General features: G+C 34.8%; 1 protein-coding gene across 2 annotated transcripts in view; it reads left to right on the top strand.

Annotated features, from left to right (window-relative positions):
- LOC149811928 (guanosine nucleotide diphosphate dissociation inhibitor 2) overlaps window positions 1–17,434 on the top strand; it is a 65,652-nt gene extending 48,218 nt beyond the window's left edge. For both annotated transcript variants that reach the window (XM_089993544.1, XM_089993545.1), the window contains exons 10-13: window positions 15,263–15,387; window positions 16,731–16,941; window positions 17,038–17,112; window positions 17,189–17,434. In XM_089993544.1, the coding sequence (XP_089849670.1) occupies window positions 15,263–15,387; window positions 16,731–16,941; window positions 17,038–17,112; window positions 17,189–17,239 (462 nt within the window). In that variant the 3' untranslated portion in view covers window positions 17,240–17,434. The remainder of the gene's footprint in view (window positions 1–15,262; window positions 15,388–16,730; window positions 16,942–17,037; window positions 17,113–17,188) is intronic.
- The last annotated feature ends 4,697 nt before the right edge of the window (window positions 17,435–22,131 follow it).

Below are 22,131 nucleotides of genomic sequence, written 5' to 3' on the forward strand. Positions count from 1 at the left end.
TCCTATCTATCCATTACCCGACCAGATATAGCACATGCTGTTCATACAGCAAGTTAATTTTAACATGCTCCTACTTCTGTTCATATGGAAGCAGTCATGCGTATTATCAGATACATCAAGTCCTCTCTTTCACGAGGACTTTTCTTATCTTCCTCCTCTTCTCTTGATTTAATTGCATATACTGATGCTGATTGGGGAGGTGATTCCAATAACAGACACTCAACCACTGGCTTTTGTGTCTTTTTAGGGGAATCATTGATCTCGTGGAGGTGTAAAAAACAACATAAGGTATCTCTCTCATCCACCGAAGCTGAATACAGAGCCATGACAACCACGACCATGGAAGTAGTTTGGCTCCGACGACTGCTTGCTGACATGGGAGCTGAAGCAACAAAGGCTTCACAAATGTGTTGTGACAACAAAAGTGCGATCTACATTGCCAGTAACAGAACATTCCACGAACGCACCAAACACATCGAAATGGATTGTCACTACGTCAGAGAGGAATATCTACACGGGATAATTGATCTGCCATATGTTACTTCAGAATATCAGTTAACAGACTTCTTTACAAAGCCTCTCGCTGCTCCCCGATTTCACTTTCTCTTAGACAAACTTTCGCTCATTGTACCGTAAGTTTGAGAGGGAGTGTTAAAATGTAAAACTGTACATATATGTATATATAATAATATTATATTATTATATATATATATATAAATACATTTTTCATTTCTTTTTTTTTCTGTAATTTTTTTCCTTTATTTTTATTTTTTGTCTTTATGTCATCTAGTTCAGTTTGAACTAGAATGACTGTTGCTAGTCAAGTCCTGTCCAGACTTGACTAGCAATAGAGCTGACACAGTCCAACAGCTCTTAATAGAGCTGTTGGACTGACACATTCCAACAACTCTAAATAGAGCTGTTGGATTGTGTCCAACATCTCTATTGAGTCCTCTTTCAGCTGTGTATATAAAGGGGTGCAGCCCCTCTTGTATTTTATTCCAATGCTTCTTAAGCAATTGGTTTTTCATATCAATAAAGAATACATTTTTTTTTTTTTTTCCAGTTATACCCTTTTTAAGGGTTATGCTTTAGTGTCATTCTTGACACTTACCCTTGTTAATCTAAGCTCGTGTTTCGAAGATCCCCATTTCATTTCAAACAACACCACCTTCAGGCAAAGTGGCTGAATTTCTCTAAAATCGTGGTTGGGAGGTGAATTACCATATCGGGTTAAGATGTACAATAACACACGAAATTTTAGTATTCTCACAGTCTCCCATGTGATCATTGCAAAAATTTTCTTTTTCTTTTTAGAGAAAGAGAAAACTCTCGCAAGGTCCACTTGACCTTTTGAAAAGATTTTGAAAAATTACTCGCCTCTGTTTTTAGAAAATGCGGGAAAATGGAGAGATGGGGTTCGCTCGTCGGTACGAGGTTCAACCGTTCCTGACGCCTTTATCAGGGGTAATTGAACCAAGGATCAAATGTTATGCCTTTACTTTGCCTAAATTTGTCTAGGAAATTATTCTAAGTTCTAAATGCACAGAGAATCATGCTTGTATTATGATTTTGAACTTGAAAAATATGTATGCTTTTGAAAAGATTTCGATCTGACCTTTCCAAGTGATTTTGAAATGGATTTGAAAAAAATATCTTTTAGGAAATGGAAGAATTTGAACTTGAATTTGGAAAATTGAAATTGAGTTCGAATTGAAAACTTGAAGTTGGATTTGATTTTGAGTTTGAAGATTGAATTCGATTTTGAAATGGAATTTGAAATGGAATGTTGAATTGGAGATTAGAGTTTTAAAATGACAAAATGAAATTGAAGGTTTTGAAATTGAATTCAAAATTAAGTTTCGAAGTTTGAAATTTGAATTGATTGAAATTGGAAATCGAAATTGGATTTGATTTTTGAATTTAGAATTGAATTCAGAAATCAAACTTGGAATTTTGAAATTGTATTTAGAATTTTAGAATTGAAATTGAAGATGAAAATTAGATTTGAAATTGGAAATTGAAATTGAACTTTGATTTGAAATTGAAGAGTTGAAATCTGAAATTGAAAATGTAATTGAATTTGAAAATTAAATTGAAAACTAAAAACTGAAATTCAAAACTAAAAACTGAAATTGAAATTTTAGAAATGAAATTGAAATTTAGAATTGGAAATTCAAAATGAAATTCAAAATTCCATTTGGAATAAAAATTGAGAATTGAAATGAAATTCAAAATTAAGAATTGAAATTTGAAAATGGAAAATTTGAAATTGATATTTGAATTTGAAATGAAAATAAAATTCAAAATTTGGAATTTGAAAGAAATAGAAAATTGAAATTGAAATGAAATTCAAAGTTGAAATTCGAAAATGGAAAGTTAGAATTGATATTTTAAAATTGAAATAAAAATTGAAATTTGAATAGGAAATTGAAATTAATATTTGGAATTGAAATAGAATTTAAGAAAATGTTTTGAAAAGAAATTGAAAAATATTTGAAAATACTTGGAACTTGAGAATGATTTTTTAAAATACTTTGAATTCGTAAATGGTTTTGAATTTCGAAAATGAATTTGGAAAATAACTTTGAATTTGAGAATAGAAATTGAAAATGACTTTGAATTTTGAAATGAAAATTGTTTTTGAAAATCATTTCGAAAATCACTTGGAAATTTGAAAATAACTTGAATAGTAAAAAAATGATGCAATTCTATTTTAAATGATGAATATGCTATTTTTTTGAAAAATCATTTGAATTTTAAGAAAAATTCTATACTTTATAGAATAAAAAAAGATTAATTTTCATATATTCATGACTAGGGCCACAAATATACTTTAAATTAATCTTTATTTAAAATTCTAATAAAGAAAAAAAGATTTTCTGCCTTTATAGAATTAAAACAAAATTAATTTTTAATATATTCATGATTAGGGCCACAAATATATTTTGAATTAATCTTTATTTTAATTCAAATAAAGGAAGAAAAGAGAATTAATTTTGAAAGAAATGCTGATTTTTGATAATGACCTAAAAGTGTAGGTCAAATTTTTATTTAAAAAAAAATAATAACTAAGTATTATTCATATTCTGACTAAGGCCGTAAATACAAACTTTACTTAGTTTTATTTATCCTTTATTAATTGGTGCACTTGCCATTCGTGTTTCTATAGTGTATTAAAAATAAAGAAAAATAAAATTCAACAAATCAATTATGAAATTAATCTATATGCTTATTTATTCTAAACTAAGTATAAAATAAAAATTCTCATTAATGCAATTATTATAACCCTTGAATAAATTACAATAATTGAAAAGAAAGAAAGAGAAAAAAATCCTGCAAAATGAGCAAACATGTTAGAATGTAGGCATTTATGGATCTTTTTCAATTATTGAAAAATAATAAAAAAATAATAAAAAAATTCAAAATTTAGCCTTTTTATGCCCCAAAAAATAAGAAAAAATCCAAAATATGTTAGAAATTTATAAAATTTGATGTGAAGGTTTCTAATAACCTTAGAAATGTTCTAGAATAAAAAAATGTAGAAAAATATTAGAGAAAAACCCTTGGGGTTTTTATCCAATCAAAACAAGATTTTTTAAAATCAAGATATGCAAACAGACCAAGTATTTTGAATGAATGAAAGCCTTAAACAACTCAAATTGAGCTAAAAATGAATCTATGAATTAGGGAAACATTTCCTATTTACAGATCTTGAAAATCATTTTTAAAATTTGAGATATGATTGAAACATTGAAGAATAAATTTTGAAATCAGGAAATTGGATTTTAGCAGACAAGTTTCTGTAATTTTGGTGTTTCAAAGGTTTAAACCGACTCAATTTCTTTCCAATTTGTGGGAGAAGTTGCTTAATTCAACCATGAAACATCTTCAATTTACAGAATTGGAAAATCAATCCTGGTTTGGAAATGGTGACTTCGGAAAGTCATTGTTCCATCTCAGGAATTGAACCTGTTACACAAATTGAAATTCTGTAATCAGTTCCGATTTTTAACAGATTTGGAATATCAAATGAACATGAAAGTTTATGAAATTTAACATGGATAAACTAGACAAAAAATAGAGAAAAACCCTTTTTACATATTTTGAAAAAGTTTTTTCATTAGAATGAACATATCTACACGAGTTGAGATAAAATTTAATAAATGCTTAGTGAGGCAAAATGACAGGGTTTTGATTTTCGATCAAAGTCAAATATGTAAAATCCATAAAAGTTGCTGAAAATTTGCAGAGATCTAGACATACAGAGGAAAAATATCCAATTTATAAATCTAGAAAATGATCTTCCATTAGAGAGATCCAATCCAAATAAGTTGGTTCAAAACCTGTGAAAAAAATCGATAGGGTTCTGGTTTTTGATCTAAATGGCCAATGAAAAGGAGATAAAAATTTATGAAAATTAGCATGCATAAACTAGACATTCTAAGGAAGAATTTCCTTTTTACAGATTTGGAAAATGATCTTTCATTGGGGAGACATAAATGCAACAAGTCGATCCTGGTTCTGAGCAATGCCTGAGATTTCAAACAGATAGGGTCTCGACTTAAAATGTAAAAGAAATACAAATCTTTTATAGAAATGGCTGAAAATTTACAGAGATGAAATAGACATTCAGATGAAGAAAAGCCTTTTTAGAGATCTCAGAAATGATCTCCCATTAGGGAGATATGACTCTGACAAAACGTGTTAAAAACCAAACCATAAAAGTGACAGTATAACAGGGTTGCGGTTTTCAACAAAAATCGGGCATGAAAACATCACAAAAATTGATGAAAATTGACATGAACAAATTAGACTCAATGCTGGAGACATCTCTTTTTACAAATTTGAAAAATCATCTCTGGTTAGGGAGAAATCACTCCAACCAATTGGTCCAATTTTGGGTCAAATCCGGACGATGTTAAATGACAGGGCCTGAATCCCAATTTTTTTGAGGGATTAAACCAACTCAGAATGATCTGGTTTTTGGTGGGGATCCCGAAAACACATAAATGAAGATGCAGTAAAAAAATTAGATCAAAATGAGGCCTAATTATATGCGAAATGACGAAATAAAAAACGGACCAGAATAAAAAATATCATCTAAACATGATTGAGTGGAATAAAAACTCGTTAATGAATTGATCCAAGGATCAAACATGAGATCTATCATTTCAAATCATGGATGATGATAAAAATGATGCAAAAACAGAATTAAATCATCTAAAAATGAAATTGAAGGCATTGAAGAATAAATTGAAATCAATTTTTCCTATTTATTGTGAGATTTGATCTATTGAAGATCAAATCCCAATGCTAAATCGCTAAAATGAAAATACACAAAGTAAATAGCAATTTGAATGGATCAAAAGACATAAAAGCAAGATTTCTACAGAAATAATTCCAATCTACATTGATATTTCATGATATTGAAAGAAAATTGCAAGAAAAGGAAGAGAAGAGGGGGGCAATTTTTAGAGAAATTGAAAAAAAAACTAAAAAGAAAAAGAAGAATTAGAAAAGAGGAGAGAGAGAGGCCTACCTTGGGTTGGAGGAACTTCTTTCTTCTTCTTCACTTCAACCACCAAAAGAATTGGAAATGCAAGGAGAGGGAAGGGTAGTTCTTCTTGAAAAACTCGCCCCCCCATGGGGGCTTTTTATAATGCCAAATGGGGGCATTATGGGCAAAGCATATTCAAGATATTTTTAAGCCCTAGGGCTGATGTGGCAAGAGGCTCACATGGGGAGGGGTTGGCCCCAACCCCTCCACATGTGGGTATTCTCTAGTTTATTAAATGGGCAAAAATGCCCTTTGTAAAAAATCTTGACACATGACACCAGAGTTACCAGTCGAGGAAGCGGGAAGCGAGGCACTTTCAAAAATTTATGAAGCGGGGAAGCGTGGGACCACTTAGAAGAAAATTATGAACCATCTCGGAAGTGAACTAGAAGCGAGGGGGAAGCGAAAAAAATGAAAAAATGGGGAAGCGAGGGGGAAGCGTGCTTCCCATAAAAGGGAGGCGTGCTTCCCAAAAAGGGGGATGCTTCCCCTCACGCTTCGGAAGTGCGACGTTTCGCGCTTCCGAAGCGCGCTTCCCCTTTTACCTAGGCGCTTTCGGTAACTCTGCATGGCACCCTTTTGCAAGAGGGTGCCCATGTATATCATTTTTTAGTTTTGTAGATGGGCAAAGAGGGCATTTTATTGAAATTTTGACATATGACACCACCTTGCAAGTGATGCTCATGTGGGTTTTAAAAAGCAAAAGGGTTTTCAAAGGTATATTCAAAATGATTTTGATTTTCGAAAATACCAAGTGGCCTTCTTTGAAAATGCATTTTTGATTTTTGATTTTTGATTTTAAAATCAAGATGAAAATTGAAATAAAATATGAGAAATATAAAAAAAGGGAAATTTGGAAATAATTGGATTCAAAGATCCAATTTTGATTTACGAAATCCAAATTGGGTAAAAACCGGATCCAGATTGAATTTTGAGAATTTTTTGCAAAAATATTGAATTTGGATTTTGAAATTCAAAGATTATTTTTGAAATTGGGGATAAAAATTGGATCTTGATTTTGAATTTGAAATCCCTAAATTGATTTTGAATAAAAATTGGATTTTGAAACTAAATCTGGATCCATTTTGATATTTCGAAATCCAAATTGAATTATGAACTGGATCCAGGGTATTTTTCAAAAGATTTTTGCAAAATGATGGATTTGAATTTGAAATTTAAGGATTGCTTTTGAAATTACAATAAAAATTAAATCTTGAAAAGGACCAGGATCCGAAGTGAAAAAGATTGGATCTGAATCTCGATTTGAAGGAAATTGGTTTGAAAAATGGGAATCGAACCTTGAATATGGATTTTTGAAGAGTTGAAAATGGAAAAACCCTAAATTCATAACGAAAATTGGGATTTTGATTTTGGATCTTGGATCCAGTTCAGAGAATGGAATTGAATCTTGGATCTGGATCGGAATCCAAGAAGTGTAAATTGGATCTCAGATGTTAGGTGAATTTGAGTTCAGAAATTGATTCAATTAACCTTCTGAACGGATCAGAAGGTGGATCCAGACTGAAATGGATCCGAAATGATTAATTGGATCTTGGATATCCGATGGGATATTCCAGGTTAAATGAATAATTTGGACTCTGGATATGGATTTCTGAATGCATCAGATGAAAAATCTAGGTCCGAGATGAGAATTGGACACCAGATCTAGCATTGGATCCACTATTCATGTTGAAATGGATTGGATCTCGGATATTGATGAAATATCAGATGAAAGAATTGATTCGAGTCCGAATTTGGGACTTGTCTCAGTTAAAAAATTGTTAGAAACGATGTTCTGAAGAAATTTTTATTTTTTGCTTTTCGCCTTGCACGGGTAGAAACACGGTACAAAATTGGTCTGAACTAATTTGAACTAGATGGGTTAAAAATGAACTGAATTAGAAGTCAGTTATACTCAGGTGAACTAAATTCGGAGCTAGAACACTAGCTCAACCGATTGGAGTTAGCTCAATTTGGAATGAATCGAGATCAAATGAGCTAAAATGAGCTAAAAATGAAGGTCTGAGTGTGTGAAAAGTGACTTTGAACTGAAACTGGACCATTCAAACTATTGATGAACTTAGATCAAACTCCTGGGGATAGGATCTACTGGATTTGACTGACTCGGGGATAGTTTGGTTAAGATTCAAGCTAAAAATGAGCTTATTTCGTTTGAAATGAACTAAATTTAGCTTGAATGAACAGTAGAGCTAGAAATGACTGACATTCTAACTCTTCTAAACTTAGAATATGGTTGGTTATGACAGACATACAAAAGGGCTAAGGGTGACTCGATGGCAAAATGGTAATTTTATTATGCACAACGGGGTAAACTGGTCTCTAGACTGGGATAAACCTAAGGGTGAGACTCGACACTACCGTGCAGGGAATTTGGCATCTGTGAAATGAGATATCCGAAATGAACCTGAAAAATTTAGGGTGTTTACACCCCATTACCGCCATCTAAGATTCTCACACTGTAGAAGGGACATCAAGGAAGAAATTAATTACACTGTTTGGTCTTTTTTACTATTTCAAATAAATTTTAAGTTCTTTAAACAAAAATCGTTTTGCAAATGAACATGCAAAACCAATTTTAGACCTTGGCCCTCACAACTTACAATCTAATTAACTTTAAAAAACCAATAATTTCTATAAATAAATTTTGCAATGCACAAATAAAATCAACAACAATTGGAGCAACACATGTTCCTGGCCTATACGACCTGCAGTGGTTCATATCTGACCACCAACCCATCTCAAAAGTAATTTATGCATCTTTGCAAAATTTCAGTGAATATGCAACACACACAATGTTTCTAAACATGTTCACAATGCACATTCAAAACAAAAAATATGAATGCACACTAAGCCAAGCACATACTTGTGCAAATAGATGATTGTAGAACACACCGTTCATGATCAATTTTATACATAACAACAAAACATGCATATGATTACAATCATGCAAACATCAAATAAATTTCAGTTTCATGAGTATGATATGCACAATTGCAAACGGATTAAATCGGGATCAGGTTTATGTATCATCTCAAAAGATTACATATTTCAATCTTAAACATGTACATGACCAACTTCATATACTCAATCAACTATGCAGAAATTTTTATCTCTGCTGGTCCAATTAACATGATAACAGTTGGGGTTGATCCATGTACATGATCAAAATCATGTACATGGGTCGGGTAAGATGAAAAATATATATCTCCGGTGCATGTTCACAAACATGTATATGGGTCGGCCAGACCAAGACACACATGTATGCAACACACCATGTACATGTTCTCAATCATGTACATGGGTTGGCCAAACCTATTCACACTTGCACAACACCATGGCTGATCCATGTACATGATCATACTCATGTACATGGGTCGGCCAGACCTGTACCAATGTGTACAACATGCTGACTGCACATATACATGAGTAAAAATTCTCTAAAACTGAAGCATATATTTATATGCAGATGCATGAGTATGTAATTCGACTAATATGAATCAAAACAATACATTCATATTCATGAGCATACTGCTGGACATATCTGAATCAAAGCAATATGTTCTGATGTATAAGTATGAAACTCGACAGATCTGCACCAAAACAGTTACACATGTAACTCGGCAGATTTGAACCAAAATAAATAAACATGTGATTCGGCAGATCTGACCAAAATAAATAAACATGTGATTGGCAGATCTGAACCAAATCTGCATATATATATATATATACACGCGGTAGATCTGATATCAAATCTGTATACATATAGAACACGACAAATTTGATTCAAGAATTATGCACTGAGGTAAATTTGGTTCAAAGAATATATTTTCAGATGCATGTATATGCGAATTAACAAATCTAAAACAGTAAAACATATTCAGATGCATGCTTTCAAATTTGACAAAATCTGTGACAAAATATGTATTTAGATGCATGATGATGAAACTGAACAACCATATATATATATATTCAGCATATATGAGCAAGAATATTACCAAAACTGAACTACGCATATATTTTTAAATGCATCAATAAAACCTGAACTACATGTATATTTTCCAATATATGATTAAGAAAAATCGACGTATATGTATCAACATGCCCCTATTTTCTTAATGTAAAATCGTCAAATCCGAATATGTATATGCCTATATATTTTCAGATGCATGAAACATGAAAACATGTACATTTTCAGATTTTTGATGCATGAGAGAAATCGTCATTCATAAAAAAATAAATATATATATATATATAAATTCGTAATTATATATATATATATATATACATATATGAAATCATATTTCCCTTTTCCCTCTAATACTTATACATATTCCTGGCCTGTAAGAATTTAGAGACAAACTCGTACCTTGAATAAAAGATTGGAAAAACTCAAAAAAATCGATGCATGTATGGAAAAAATTATTTTTTTTTGCTTTCCTTTCCTTTATTTTCTTTCTTTCTTTATTTCTCTCTCTCTCTCTCTACACGGTTTTCACAATTTTTCTCTCACCTCTAGTCCACACACTCTCTCTACCTCTCTCTCTAGAATATGAATTCTAGAGAGAGGGAGATCCTAACCCTTTTTATATTTCCTTATTGGTTCTAGAATAAGGGTGACATCCCCTCTAGAGTAGAACTCTACTCTATCTTCTAGATATTTTAATTAAAAATTTATTTTAATTATTTTATTATTTTATTAATATCCCAAAGGAATATTTCAGAGGGTGTCGCCCCCCTCTAGAAAGCCTTATGGGGTAGAGTTCTACCCCAGGTAGAATTCTACCTCAACCTATTTTAATTTAAAGGTTGATTTTAAAGTTTTAAAATGGCCATGGATGAATTTTAGATCTAGACCTAGATCCAAGATCCAAATTCATATCCAAATTCACATGGATTCCACTTGGATCATATCCTAGTCAATATGGATCTTAGTCTGGGTCCAGATCCATATTAACTTAAATCAAACAGAGTGGATTCAGATCGATTGAATCCAGAAAATGTCAAAAATAGAGGTCGGTCATTTTTGAAAAATGCATTTTTCGGGCCAACTATAATCTGATTTCGGAAATACAGGCTGCCAACGCGATCTGCATTTCGGGATGGATCTAATAGTGGGCGTACCTGAATTTTGCATATGAGTTTCGTCTGAATTTAACCTGAATTTTGCTCGAATTTAAAGGTTAAAAACTGAAAATGGCTGAAATTATAAATAACTCAAATAGTTCATGTCAGAGGGCTCTGGGCCACGCCCAAATGACGTCACTTATATTTTACGTATTTTCCCACAATTTTATCAAATTTTAATAAATATATAATTAAAATTTTATATTTTTTGATTTTAAAGATCACGGAAAAATACACGATATTACAAAAATCATCATCAAGCAACTGCAATAAGACCCAAACAGTACCATCATTGCATAAGTTGAGTGCTTGACGGCAATCACCAAATTGTTTTAAAGTTTGATTTTTGAACATAGAGCTGGTTAGACTTTGATACCATGTTCAAACCAGGTGTCTACATCTTGAATATCTTACGTGTGTACCTGCAGCAAGATTAATCCAGTAGCAAGAGAGAAACAGAGGAGAGAAAGAAGAGGAAAAAGAAGAGGCTTCACCATCGCCCCCTCAATCCTTCCATATATTCAGTGATGTTACAATAAAACATGACAAAAATGCCCTTAAAAAGAAACATACAAAACAGTCAACCCACATGGACTGGTCAAACCTGGTTAACATGATTTGGACAGAAATGACCTTCCTTTTCAGCATATATTACCTTTACTAGGCCTGATTTAGACTATATGGTAAATCAAGTTTCCTAGTTGCGAGGAAAAGTCATATGGATGCATTTAAAAAATATTGCAGTACTTTAAGGAGACAATTTCAGATGGTTTCTACATTTTGAATATCTTACGTGTGTACCTGCAGCAAGAGATAAATAGAGGAGAGAAAGAAGAGGGGGAAGAAGAAATAAGGAAAAAGAAGAGGCTTCACCATCGCCCCCTCAATCCTTCCATATATTCAGTGATGTTACAATAAAACATGACAAAAATGCCCTTAAAAAGAAACATACAAAACAGTCAACTCACATGGACTGGTAGAACCTGGTTAACATGATTTGGACAGACATGACCTTCCTTTTCAACATATATTACCTTTACTACGCCTGATTTAGACTATATGGTAAATCAAGTTTCCTAGTTGCGAGGAAAAGTCATATGGATGCATTTAAAAAAATATTGCAGTACATTAAGGAGACAATTTCAGATGATTTGATTTACAGGAGCATAATTCACAGATAGATGTCTCTATTGTAATCATGGCTTATTAAGATGTTGATTGGGCTGGAGATAAGTGTACAAGATCAGCTTCATGGTCTAGTAGAAAACAAAGAACAATAGCTACATTGAGTACTAAAGCCGAAGTATCGTGGATTCATCACCTTATAGCACTACATCAGAAAATAAATGAGTTACTTTTGTTCTGTCACAATAGAATCCCTATTGACATCTCTGCAAATCTATTACATGGTAAGACGAAGTATGCTGAGATTGATCAACATTTTGTCAGGGAAAAGGTGGAAGATAAGCAATACACCCTATTTTTGTTTACAATGAGCACCAAGTTGCAGTTTTATTTATGAAGCCATTATCATACACCACTGGAATTTGAAAGGCAAATTGTCTATGGTTCTCACCAATGCACAGTTCGAGGTGGAGTGCTAAGGAGTGTTGTATTTTATGTTAGTTGTGGATTCGTCACCTTTTTATAGCACTACATCAGAAAATAAATGAGTTACTTTTGTTCTGTCACAATAGAAGCACTATTGACATCTCCACAAATCTAGTACATGGGAAGATGAAATATGTTGAGATTGATCAACATTTTGTCAGGGAAAAGGTGGAAGATAAGCATATACACCCTATTTTTGTTTCCAATGAGCACCAAGTTGCAGGTTTATTTACGAAACCATTATGTCATATGCCACTGGAATTTGGAAGGCAAATTGTCTATGGTTCTCACCAATGCACAGTTTGAGGGGGAGTGTTGTATTTTACGTTATTTCATTCTATTCTTTGTATGGGGGTAATATCATAATTCAAGTTATATTGGGAGTTATAACTCTGTCATGTATTGTTAACAGGTTTATTTTGCTATACTGAAATATATATAAAACGGAATAGGAAGATGCCCAACCTCTATTGGGACATCTTTGCTGCCACATCTTTCTTTCTCTTCTATTTTCTATCTTCCTCTTCTTCTTGTTAAAACACTACAGGAACAGATTTCCCACAGAACATGGATGAGAGGGTTCAATAGATGATTCCCTTTTACACCTTGGACTGAAATTGGTAGAGTTTTCAAAAGAATGTTCCTTAGAATAAGAAGAGTGATGTTTCCAGATGAGACTTGAATATCTTTTCTACTTATTTTTTTCATATTCACAAGGATACAAGAATTTCCAGTCTGCCTATTTGATCCCAAGAATAAAGATAGTGAATAATTCTCAGCCATTGGTAATTACCTGTGAGGGTGCTAAAACTCCATTGGACAACTTTGAGATGTTAAGGAACATTCTTTAGAGCATGGTTACCAGAAAGCTATGTAACACGGTTTCTTCTAACAAGGCACCGCACCCGCACCCATGCGGGTGCGACACTTGGACACGGCTTCCTTTGTGTTAGGTGAAGTCAACCACACTGAGGTCCATTTCTGTCTAAAAGTAAATTCAGTTAACCCTAACCAAGTCCAGTTTTATCTATATTATATATATAAATACATAAATGCATACATACATGCATTGTTAACTTAAAATTGTTAAAAATTATATATATACCCTTCCTGCACTCCCGCACCAAAGTTTTTTTAAAGTGCCGCATCGCCGCATCCGCACCCGCACCTATGTGACATAGCCAGAAAGTGAAGTAGAATCAGGAAGTCATTTGGAAAGCATAATCAAGAAGCAAGGATTCTTAGTTAATATGTGAAGCAGAAACCAGGAAGTTTCTTGGAAATCTAAAAGTGAATATGAAGTCTTTCATATTATGTAAAGATTAAGATTATTATGCTCTATGATATATTCCCATTGCATCTTAGGCAGACTCCCACCAGTTACACAACATACCATTGGGTTTTGAACTTGCAACATCCCAAGTTCCCAACACATGGTGACTTGCACTAACAGCTCCTACCATCATTGCATCTTAAGTTATCTAACTCTTTGTCTATAAAAACATAGAATACAGGTTGATACTTTATTTATGACTATACAATTGTAATTTTTATTATATGTCTATTAGATACGAAGAACAGACCACAATAAACATCTTAAATCCATGCGAAAAGCTAATACCATTAGAAGTAGCAAATTATAAGTGGACTGTGGTGTAAAAATCTACTGTGTCAAATGCATACAAAATGGTTTACATTTCATAGAATGGAAGAAAATTACCTAAAAAACTTGAGTTTTATAGAAACAAAGACGCCCTTTTATATTGCAAAGAAATACAAAGAACAATGATCATTTAGTTGAAACCCAATTACGATAGGGCAATTATGATTCCCTTCCTATAGGAACAACAAATCCTTGATTCTTGCCTATTAATGGAATAGCAAGTCCCGTGTTTGGTATTCATGACAACTATATGCGACTTCATGTCCAAAATGCTGGAATGATAAGACAATAAAGTCATTAAAAACTTGATCAAAGAACCGGTGTTTACTGAAGAATCAAAAGAGTCTATTACCAAAAGTCAACATTTGAATTGATCCGCTACGGGATTCACATGTTCTTGGAAGGGTGCATGCCATCACATGGCATCTAAGCTTCAGAACTGCCTAGCTTTCAGTTTCTGATGTAACTTGCCTGGAAGCAAGCTTCCAAGAATCATAAGAGCTTGCAGTAAGTCAGTAACCATTGTTTGGAAAGCTGTAGATTCCTTGTTTGCTTTGTAGGAGGTTTGCCTCACTGTATCTTAGTCGTGGGACTTTCCTTGCCAATACTAAAAGTATGTTTCCTTGGACTGGAAAAGGTAGACTAAAAATGATCCTATCTATAGGACAAATATCATCCATTTTTTCATCTCCCTGCAGCAACTCCAGGAATGAAAGACAAGATTGCAAAAGGGTTAACATTCACATTCTTTAGCTTGAGATCAATGGCAGACTGTCTGAAAATGTCTCTCTTTGTCACTGAGATGATTGAAGACAAAAATACAAGGAGTTATCAGAGCATATGCAATTTTCATCCTATTTTACCCTATTGAAGTATCTTATGAAAGTTAAGGTGCCTCCTCAAGAGGGACAAGAGAGAGAACAAGTATTTGTCAGCCCTTGAAAAGAAAAGCCCTCCTGCTGCTTTAATCTTAAACCATTGAAAGGTGATGATGTGCATTTTTGGTGCGATACAAACTACAAAGGGTTAATCATCTCTGGGGAATTCTCTCATTTCCATTTTCTCCATCGCATGTCCAGTTATTTATCATAGGACAGTGAAATCTCCATGTTGTATTTTACCAACAATAATGGATATCCACTAGTTTTTTCCTTTACTTTTATTTTATTGTTTCTTATTCTTTTGTTGTTTTTGCATCTGATACATATTTTCTTGGCTCAGACGCTTGTGATAATATCTATTTGTTCAAAAGTTAACAAGATGGGCATCAATTGTTTGATCAGGTTAGGAAGGTTGGAAAAGTTGCCCGAGCTATTTGTATCATGAGTCATCCCATCCCAAACACCAATGATTCCCACTCAGTGCAGGTTATTCTTCCTCAGAAACAACTTGGACGCAAATCAGACATGTGAGTTTTCCATCTCTTTTAGCTGCCTCTGTATGATCACATTCAGTTCCACGGACTTGCTTTTGTTATGGTTATAAAAGGTTTTTGCCTTCAGGTGGGGAATACACCAGATGTCTTAGAAGTTGCCAAGCTTAAGAGGCATGGATGTCATAATTTATAGGTGTACATGCCTCATTTTCAGCTTACCAGTTTTACTAGCTGCGTGTTATGGGCTGTGGTTGCTATGGCCCAAAGACCCCATTACCCTGGGGCAGACTAGGAACAGAAAATTGTGTGAGTACACCCAGATGCCAAGTCATGAGCGTGGTTTTCTGCTCAAAGCCTTACTGAAATGATTTTCACCTAACCCAAAAGTTTCTCCATTTTGGTATCTAGTTGCATTTTTACAAAAAGGTGTATCAATGAATTGTAACTTTGGTATTCCTCCCAACTAAAGAATTTGGTAATTCAATAAACCACACAACCTTTCTGTTGTTACATTTAACCTCAAGTTTAATCTTTGTCACAAAGACACACATCCTAAAATCATTCAAGTAGGCAGGCATGGCTTGGTCAAATAAAGTGTCTTCAACGTTTATTTCATTAACAAAATAAGATAGATGATTTATTTTTATCATTAAGGACTGAAAATTGATTTTATACCTTAAGTATGCATTGAAATATATTAAGAAGAAACAGGTAGTTGAATTTAATAATCTTGGCATTGGCTTGTTCTTTGGGAAAGAGGTGATAACCTGACTGGTTCTCCAAAGAGTTTGTGGGGTGCTGTGAGCTTATACGTCAGACTGCCACAAGGATTTTATATGATCATAGTGCTCTGACATCACATTGCATCTCTTAAAAAGTTATTTGATATGCTTTTTCTTCCGTTTTCCTTTTTTATGGGCATTGATTTGCCACATTGATTACATGTAAAGCTTGTAGACTTGAGAAAGGGATCATGTCAAATCTGTTGCTTGAGTTGGCAACTATAGTTAAATTGCCTGAGCCAGTGCAATTACTCAGGGCTCATCTGTACCAGCTATGCAACTTGGCGCTAAGTTTAGAGGCCACACATGGTGGTCCTCCTCTGTTGCAGTCTCTCAAATTGGTCATGCCAGCTCATCCGAGTTCATGTAGCACACTAAGACAGACCACTATCGGTAGAATCTATGGTTCTTAAGGAGATTTCTTGAACCTTTAGCACTTGATTCTTTTAGGACATTGTGAAAAGGCAAGAAAGCCACGTTACCCTGAATATGAGTTGGTTATGCAACCAGACTGGTTGACTGATTGGCCTGTTTAATTGCCTAAATTGCTACTGGCAATGAGATTTGATTGTGATGCAACTCCTATGGGTGTAGGTACCTCTTCTGCTGTTCTTATTCACATAATGTTGCTCCGAAAGGAAAATTCATCGCATTTGTGTCAACAGAAGCAGAAACTGATAGGCCTGAGGTAGAGCTTAAGCCAGGAATCGATATTCTTGGCCCAGTCGACGAGATATTCTTTGATGTCTATGACAGATTTGAACCTGTCAATGAACCCTCTCTCGATAATTGTTTCATATCAACTGTAAGTGTTTTGTTCAATAAATCTTTGCTTTTGCATGGGAAAACAAGTTGCTCGCTGATTTTCATTTGTATACTAAAAGGCGCCATATTCTTGCAGAGCTATGATGCAACCACTCACTTCGAATCAACAGTCCAGGATGTGCTTGCGCTTTATACAATAATAACGGGAAAGGTATTAGCAAGTTTCAGTTTTTCCATCCACTTATAGCAGCATTATTAGACCATTCTAAAGGTCGTGTACTGTGCAGGTTCTTGACCTGAGCGTGGATCTAAGTGCCGCAAGTGCTGCAGAAGAATGATCAAGTAGATAGGAGTTTGGGTTTTGCCCCACAATTTAATGGATTTGGATTCTTTCTGTATTTTCTTAAATCACTTCTGATTCTAGACCTGAGCGTGGATTAAAGTGCTGTAGCTCTGCAGAAGAATGATTCAGTAAATAGGAGTTTGGATTTGCCCCACATTTTTAAAACGGATTCATTCTGTACTTTTGTCAAGTCTCTAGACTGTCTTAAACGTCCTCTGTTTTCCTTCTCGTGGTGCTTCTTATGCCTGTCAGCCTATTCAGCTTCAACCTTTACATTTTTGCAGTTCCCGTTTTCTTTAAGAAATGGTATAAAGGCTCTCCATCTGTTGGTCTTGTCAATGTGGGAATATGATCAACATGTTTGATGCGTATGGCTGTAAGGACAAAGAACTCTACACAGATGTGGTTCATTGCCTGCCTGGGGTCGCCTTTTCCTTCAGGGCCCTGTGACGATGGTGTGAACCCACTTTTTTTTTTCTTTCTGTGCATAGGCCCCCGAGCTAACAGCATATATAAGGCGGGCCTGCTGGACATCATTTCCATAGCCCCAAGCCGTTTGCTTCTGCCCCCTGGGAGCCAAGGTTCAACTTCATCGTGTTTATTTTCAAGTTGGACGCATGTTCCTTCTCTGTTTTTTGGTGCCGGAGATGGCATGGTTCACTGTAAGGTAAGGCAGCCTTCAATTAGCGAGAGGAAACTCATGAACTAAAATAGTAGGTAAGTTGACGTTAAGGAGCTGTCAAGCTTTCGACACACTGAGGGAGCCATATCTTTCTCCGCTGGTCCTACCAAAGTATTTGCGTGTTTTGAGGTCGTTTTGACAACAGATGCTAGCTAACTCTGTATTGCTGCCTAGTGTCTGTCACAAGATTTAAAGATTAAATTGACTATGGCTGGTAAATGAATAGTTCACCGCGATAAGGCATCCGCTCCATAAGGTCTTTCTTTCATCCCTTGGGTTTTGGGGAGAGCTCAAGGGGGAACGTTTTCCGTCAGCTGAGGAGCTTCTCCGCTGAGAGATTAAGACAACCTGTGACTACATACCGTATCAGGCCAACCATCGCTCAATCTGGAGAAAGAAATTCGTTGCTGCATTGATCAAGATGAGTGAAATTAAAGTGAAAACGAGTTGCACCCAAGAACGTTAGAACGGTTGAGGTATGTGTCCTCTCCTATCCTTCAGAACTTGAGATTCCAATCTTGAGGATTTGTGATCTGGTTTGTTCGGTGCTATTGAAATTTGTGAGTAATTGTGTTCTTTTGGGTTTTGTTTCTTTTTTGGGTGGTTATCAAGTGATTGTTCACGACGGTTTGGCTTCTCTGGGAGAGATGAGGTTAAGTGAGAGAGTGAGAGACGGTGCAAGGTGGGAACTCAATGCTGGGGTGCGTCCGCAAACCATGGTCCTCCGAAGTTCCGCCGGTGGGTATCTCTGGTGCATAGGTGGATCACTGTACAACTTGCAGCTCAGGTACGGGATGAACATGCCCCTGTACCTTGCAGAAGCTACGCGGATATGACCAAGGAAGGTGTTGCGTTCACACAAGCCAAATCTGTGAATGACATTGCCCTGTCCTAAGGTGCACATAAAGTATGGTGGAATAGAACAGGCGGGAGGACGGTGCAACTGTGGCTCTTCAAGTACGAAACTTTTGAGGATATTGAGACAACGGTTGAGGGACTTCATTGGCGCCAACGAGAGAGGTGAACATGTCTCTAATCCTGCCCCTCAAGGACTACCTATTGCAGCTGGACCGAAAAACCTTCAAGGGGGCTTGGTTGCCTACATTGGTAAGGTGTGCAAATTAGTGGCCTCTCATGGCAGGACGTGTTGCCAATCTTCACAAGATTAGGCCCCAGCCAAGCCCATGGACAGAGCCCAGCTAGAACATCCCCTTGTAAACACCCCAAATTTTCACCCTCGTTCACAAACATTTGCCTCCTACCACTGGGATCCACTCTCTAAAGTCTTCAGGGAACCAGCTGGTCGAAATCTGAGTCAGGGCGGTTCATAGCCCAAATTTTATAAAAATTTCAAGCACTTCATCTTATAATTAAGATTCAATTCTTGTTTTGGCTCTATTTCATTTGTCAATTCTTATCTTCAAGATGAGAACCCCCAAATTCTGTCTCTGCCGGGGGTTCGAGATTTCAAGTCCCTCATCCAGGGTTTACACTTCACATGTCATTGCATATCACTGCATGTATTTGGCATGACATTTCATTGCATTGCATGTCATTTCATATCATTATCGAGATCTAACACTTGTTTTCAAAATATTGAATCCAGATTCAAGTTTTAAAACTTTTCTTTCGAAAGCAATTTCACAAACCTGGGTTTTTGCATCGATATTTTCCAATTGTTAACCCCAGTATCTTATTTTCTTCAAAAAAACTAATCTGGATTTGTTTTAAGGCCAATTTTTAACTGATTTCAATCCTCAGATGAGACCCATCTAGGTGGTGTTGCTTTTGAATTCTTTTATTTATCAAATTTCTTAAAAATCTCAGAATCCTAGTTGGATCAGGACTCTGTCTTTTCATCTTTTTAAACCTTTTTAAAACTTCATTTTTGATTTTAAATCAGTTATAGTCATGTCCCTTATCCATCTCTATCATTTTGGCCAAAATCCCGGAGTCCTAGTTGGATCAGGACTCTTTTTTCAGAGTCCCAGTCGGATCAGGACTCTGCTTTTTACTACCATTTTATCTATTTTTGAGAAAATCTTTCATTTTGGCCAAAATTCTAGAGTCCCAGTTGAATTAGGACTCTTTCTTAGAGTCCTAATTAGATCAGGATTCTATCCTGATTTCATCATTTACTCCTGTTCTTCACCTATTTTCGAAAACCTTCTCATCTGATTTTCAAAAGAGCCAAAATTTTAGAGTTTCAGTCGGATTAGAATACTTTCTCAGAGTTTCAGTAGGATCAAGACTCTATCTTTCATCATTATTTTTACCTATTTTTAACCAATTTCTTTAAAATCTTTCGAAAGGAGTCAAAAACTCAGAGTTTTAGTTGAACCGAGACTCTTTTTCCAGAGTTCTAGTTGGATAAGGACTCTGAACCTGACCTCAATTTTGAGAGAATCTTTCGAAAATCCTTTCATTTACCTCTTCAGAAAACAAAGTTGTTATACTTTTATCACAGAATCTCAAAATTCTGGGATTCTATCCCAGAGTCCTGATCGAATCAAGACTCTATCATGAGTTCATTTTTTAACATCATTTTCACTTATTTTCAAAAGTTCTTTTTAAAATCTCATCATTTGCTTTCTGAAAACAAATTTTTTTTAGAGTTCTAGTCAAATTAGGACTCTTCTTCAGAGTCTTAGTCAGATCAGGACTCTGAACCAGACTTCAAATTTCACCTGGTTTTCAAAATCTTCTCGTTTGTTTTCTCAGAAAATCCAAAATTTAAGAGTCCTAGTCAAATTAGGACTCTGTCCTCAGAGCCCCAGTTGGATCAGAACTCTGTTTTGATTTCACTACTTGTTGCCATTGGTTTTCGCAAATCCTTTCATCTGTTTTTCAGAAAAGACCAAAAAACTAGAGTTTCAATCCGATCAGGACTCTATTTCAGAGTCCCAATCTGATCAGGACTCTATTCTGGATCTTGTTTTTACCTTCATTTTCATTTTCTTCATTTGTTTTTCCAAAATTGGTCTATTTTGCATAGTTTCGGTTGATTCAGGACTCTATTTAAGAGTTTTGGTTGAGTTAGGACTCTATTCCCGACTGCATTTTTTAACTTATTTTCATCAGTTCTGAGAAAATCCTTTAAAAACCTCTTCGTTTGGCTTTCAAAAACCTAAATCTCAGAGTTTTAGTTGGTTTAGGACTCCAGTCTAGAGTTTCAGTTTGCCTAGGACTCTATTTTCAAAACCTCTGAATTTCATCTGTTGATTTTAATTTCATTTTCAGTCTTTATTTCAACTTTTTCAAAACTGTGATGTGGGGCCCACCCAATTGGCGCCATATCTTGAAGAGTCTTGATCCAGTCAAAACTCTATTTGGTTTTAAAAACTTTCAATTCTCATTCTAATTTTAAACCTCTCTTGAAAACTTGTATTTTTAAATTTTAAAATCATTTTTGAAAAATCAAGTGGGGCCCACTGTAGGTGGCGCCACAATTGAAGAAGTTGGGGTTAGCCTAGGTTTAGTCAGTGTCCTAATTAGATTAGGAGTCTAGGTGAGTCAGATTTTGGTTTTAAAACTTCTATTTTTACTTTAGATTTGAACTTAGGTTTTTAAAGTTTTAAAAATTAGGGTTTTTAAAAAACTCAAATGGGGACCACAATGGGTGATGGCACATTTCAAGATATTTAGGTTAGTTCAAGTTAGTTTAGGAGTTTTGAAAAAGACCAATTGATTTTGAAAACCTAACCTTTATTTTCACCTTTTAAAACCTTGAAATTAGAACTTTTAAAATCAAATGTGGGCCCACAGTAGGTGGTGCCACATTTGGATTTTTTTAGGGTTTTTTTAGAGTCTAATTAGGAGTCAATTAGGGTTATGGTTAGGTTAGAATCCTCTAGGAAAATCGTTGCTCTTTAGTGGATCTATTAGAAAGAGTTCTGAAAAAAAGCAAAACCTCTTAATTAACCCTAATTAAGTGACTTTTTGAAAACCTATAAAAGGGGGACTTCAAGAGGCTAAAGGGTTTTTTTTCTCACTCATTGTTTTGTGGCTTCTCTCTCCTCCCAACACTCACTCCTTCCTCCTTAGCATCTGCAGCCCCCAAGGTAAGATTCTTTAATGTTATTTTATAATTTTTATTAATGTTTTTATGTTTTCACCATGGATTCCACCATGGAAACCCTCTATTCTTGGATTTCAACCAAGAGTTTCATTCAAGAACCTCAAAATTGGTTCAATAAGATGATCTA

This window comes from Nuphar pumila, chromosome 17 (assembly GCF_984573655.1).
Source record: "Nuphar pumila chromosome 17, dmNupPumi1.hap1.1, whole genome shotgun sequence".
Lineage (NCBI taxonomy): Eukaryota > Viridiplantae > Streptophyta > Magnoliopsida > Nymphaeales > Nymphaeaceae > Nuphar > Nuphar pumila.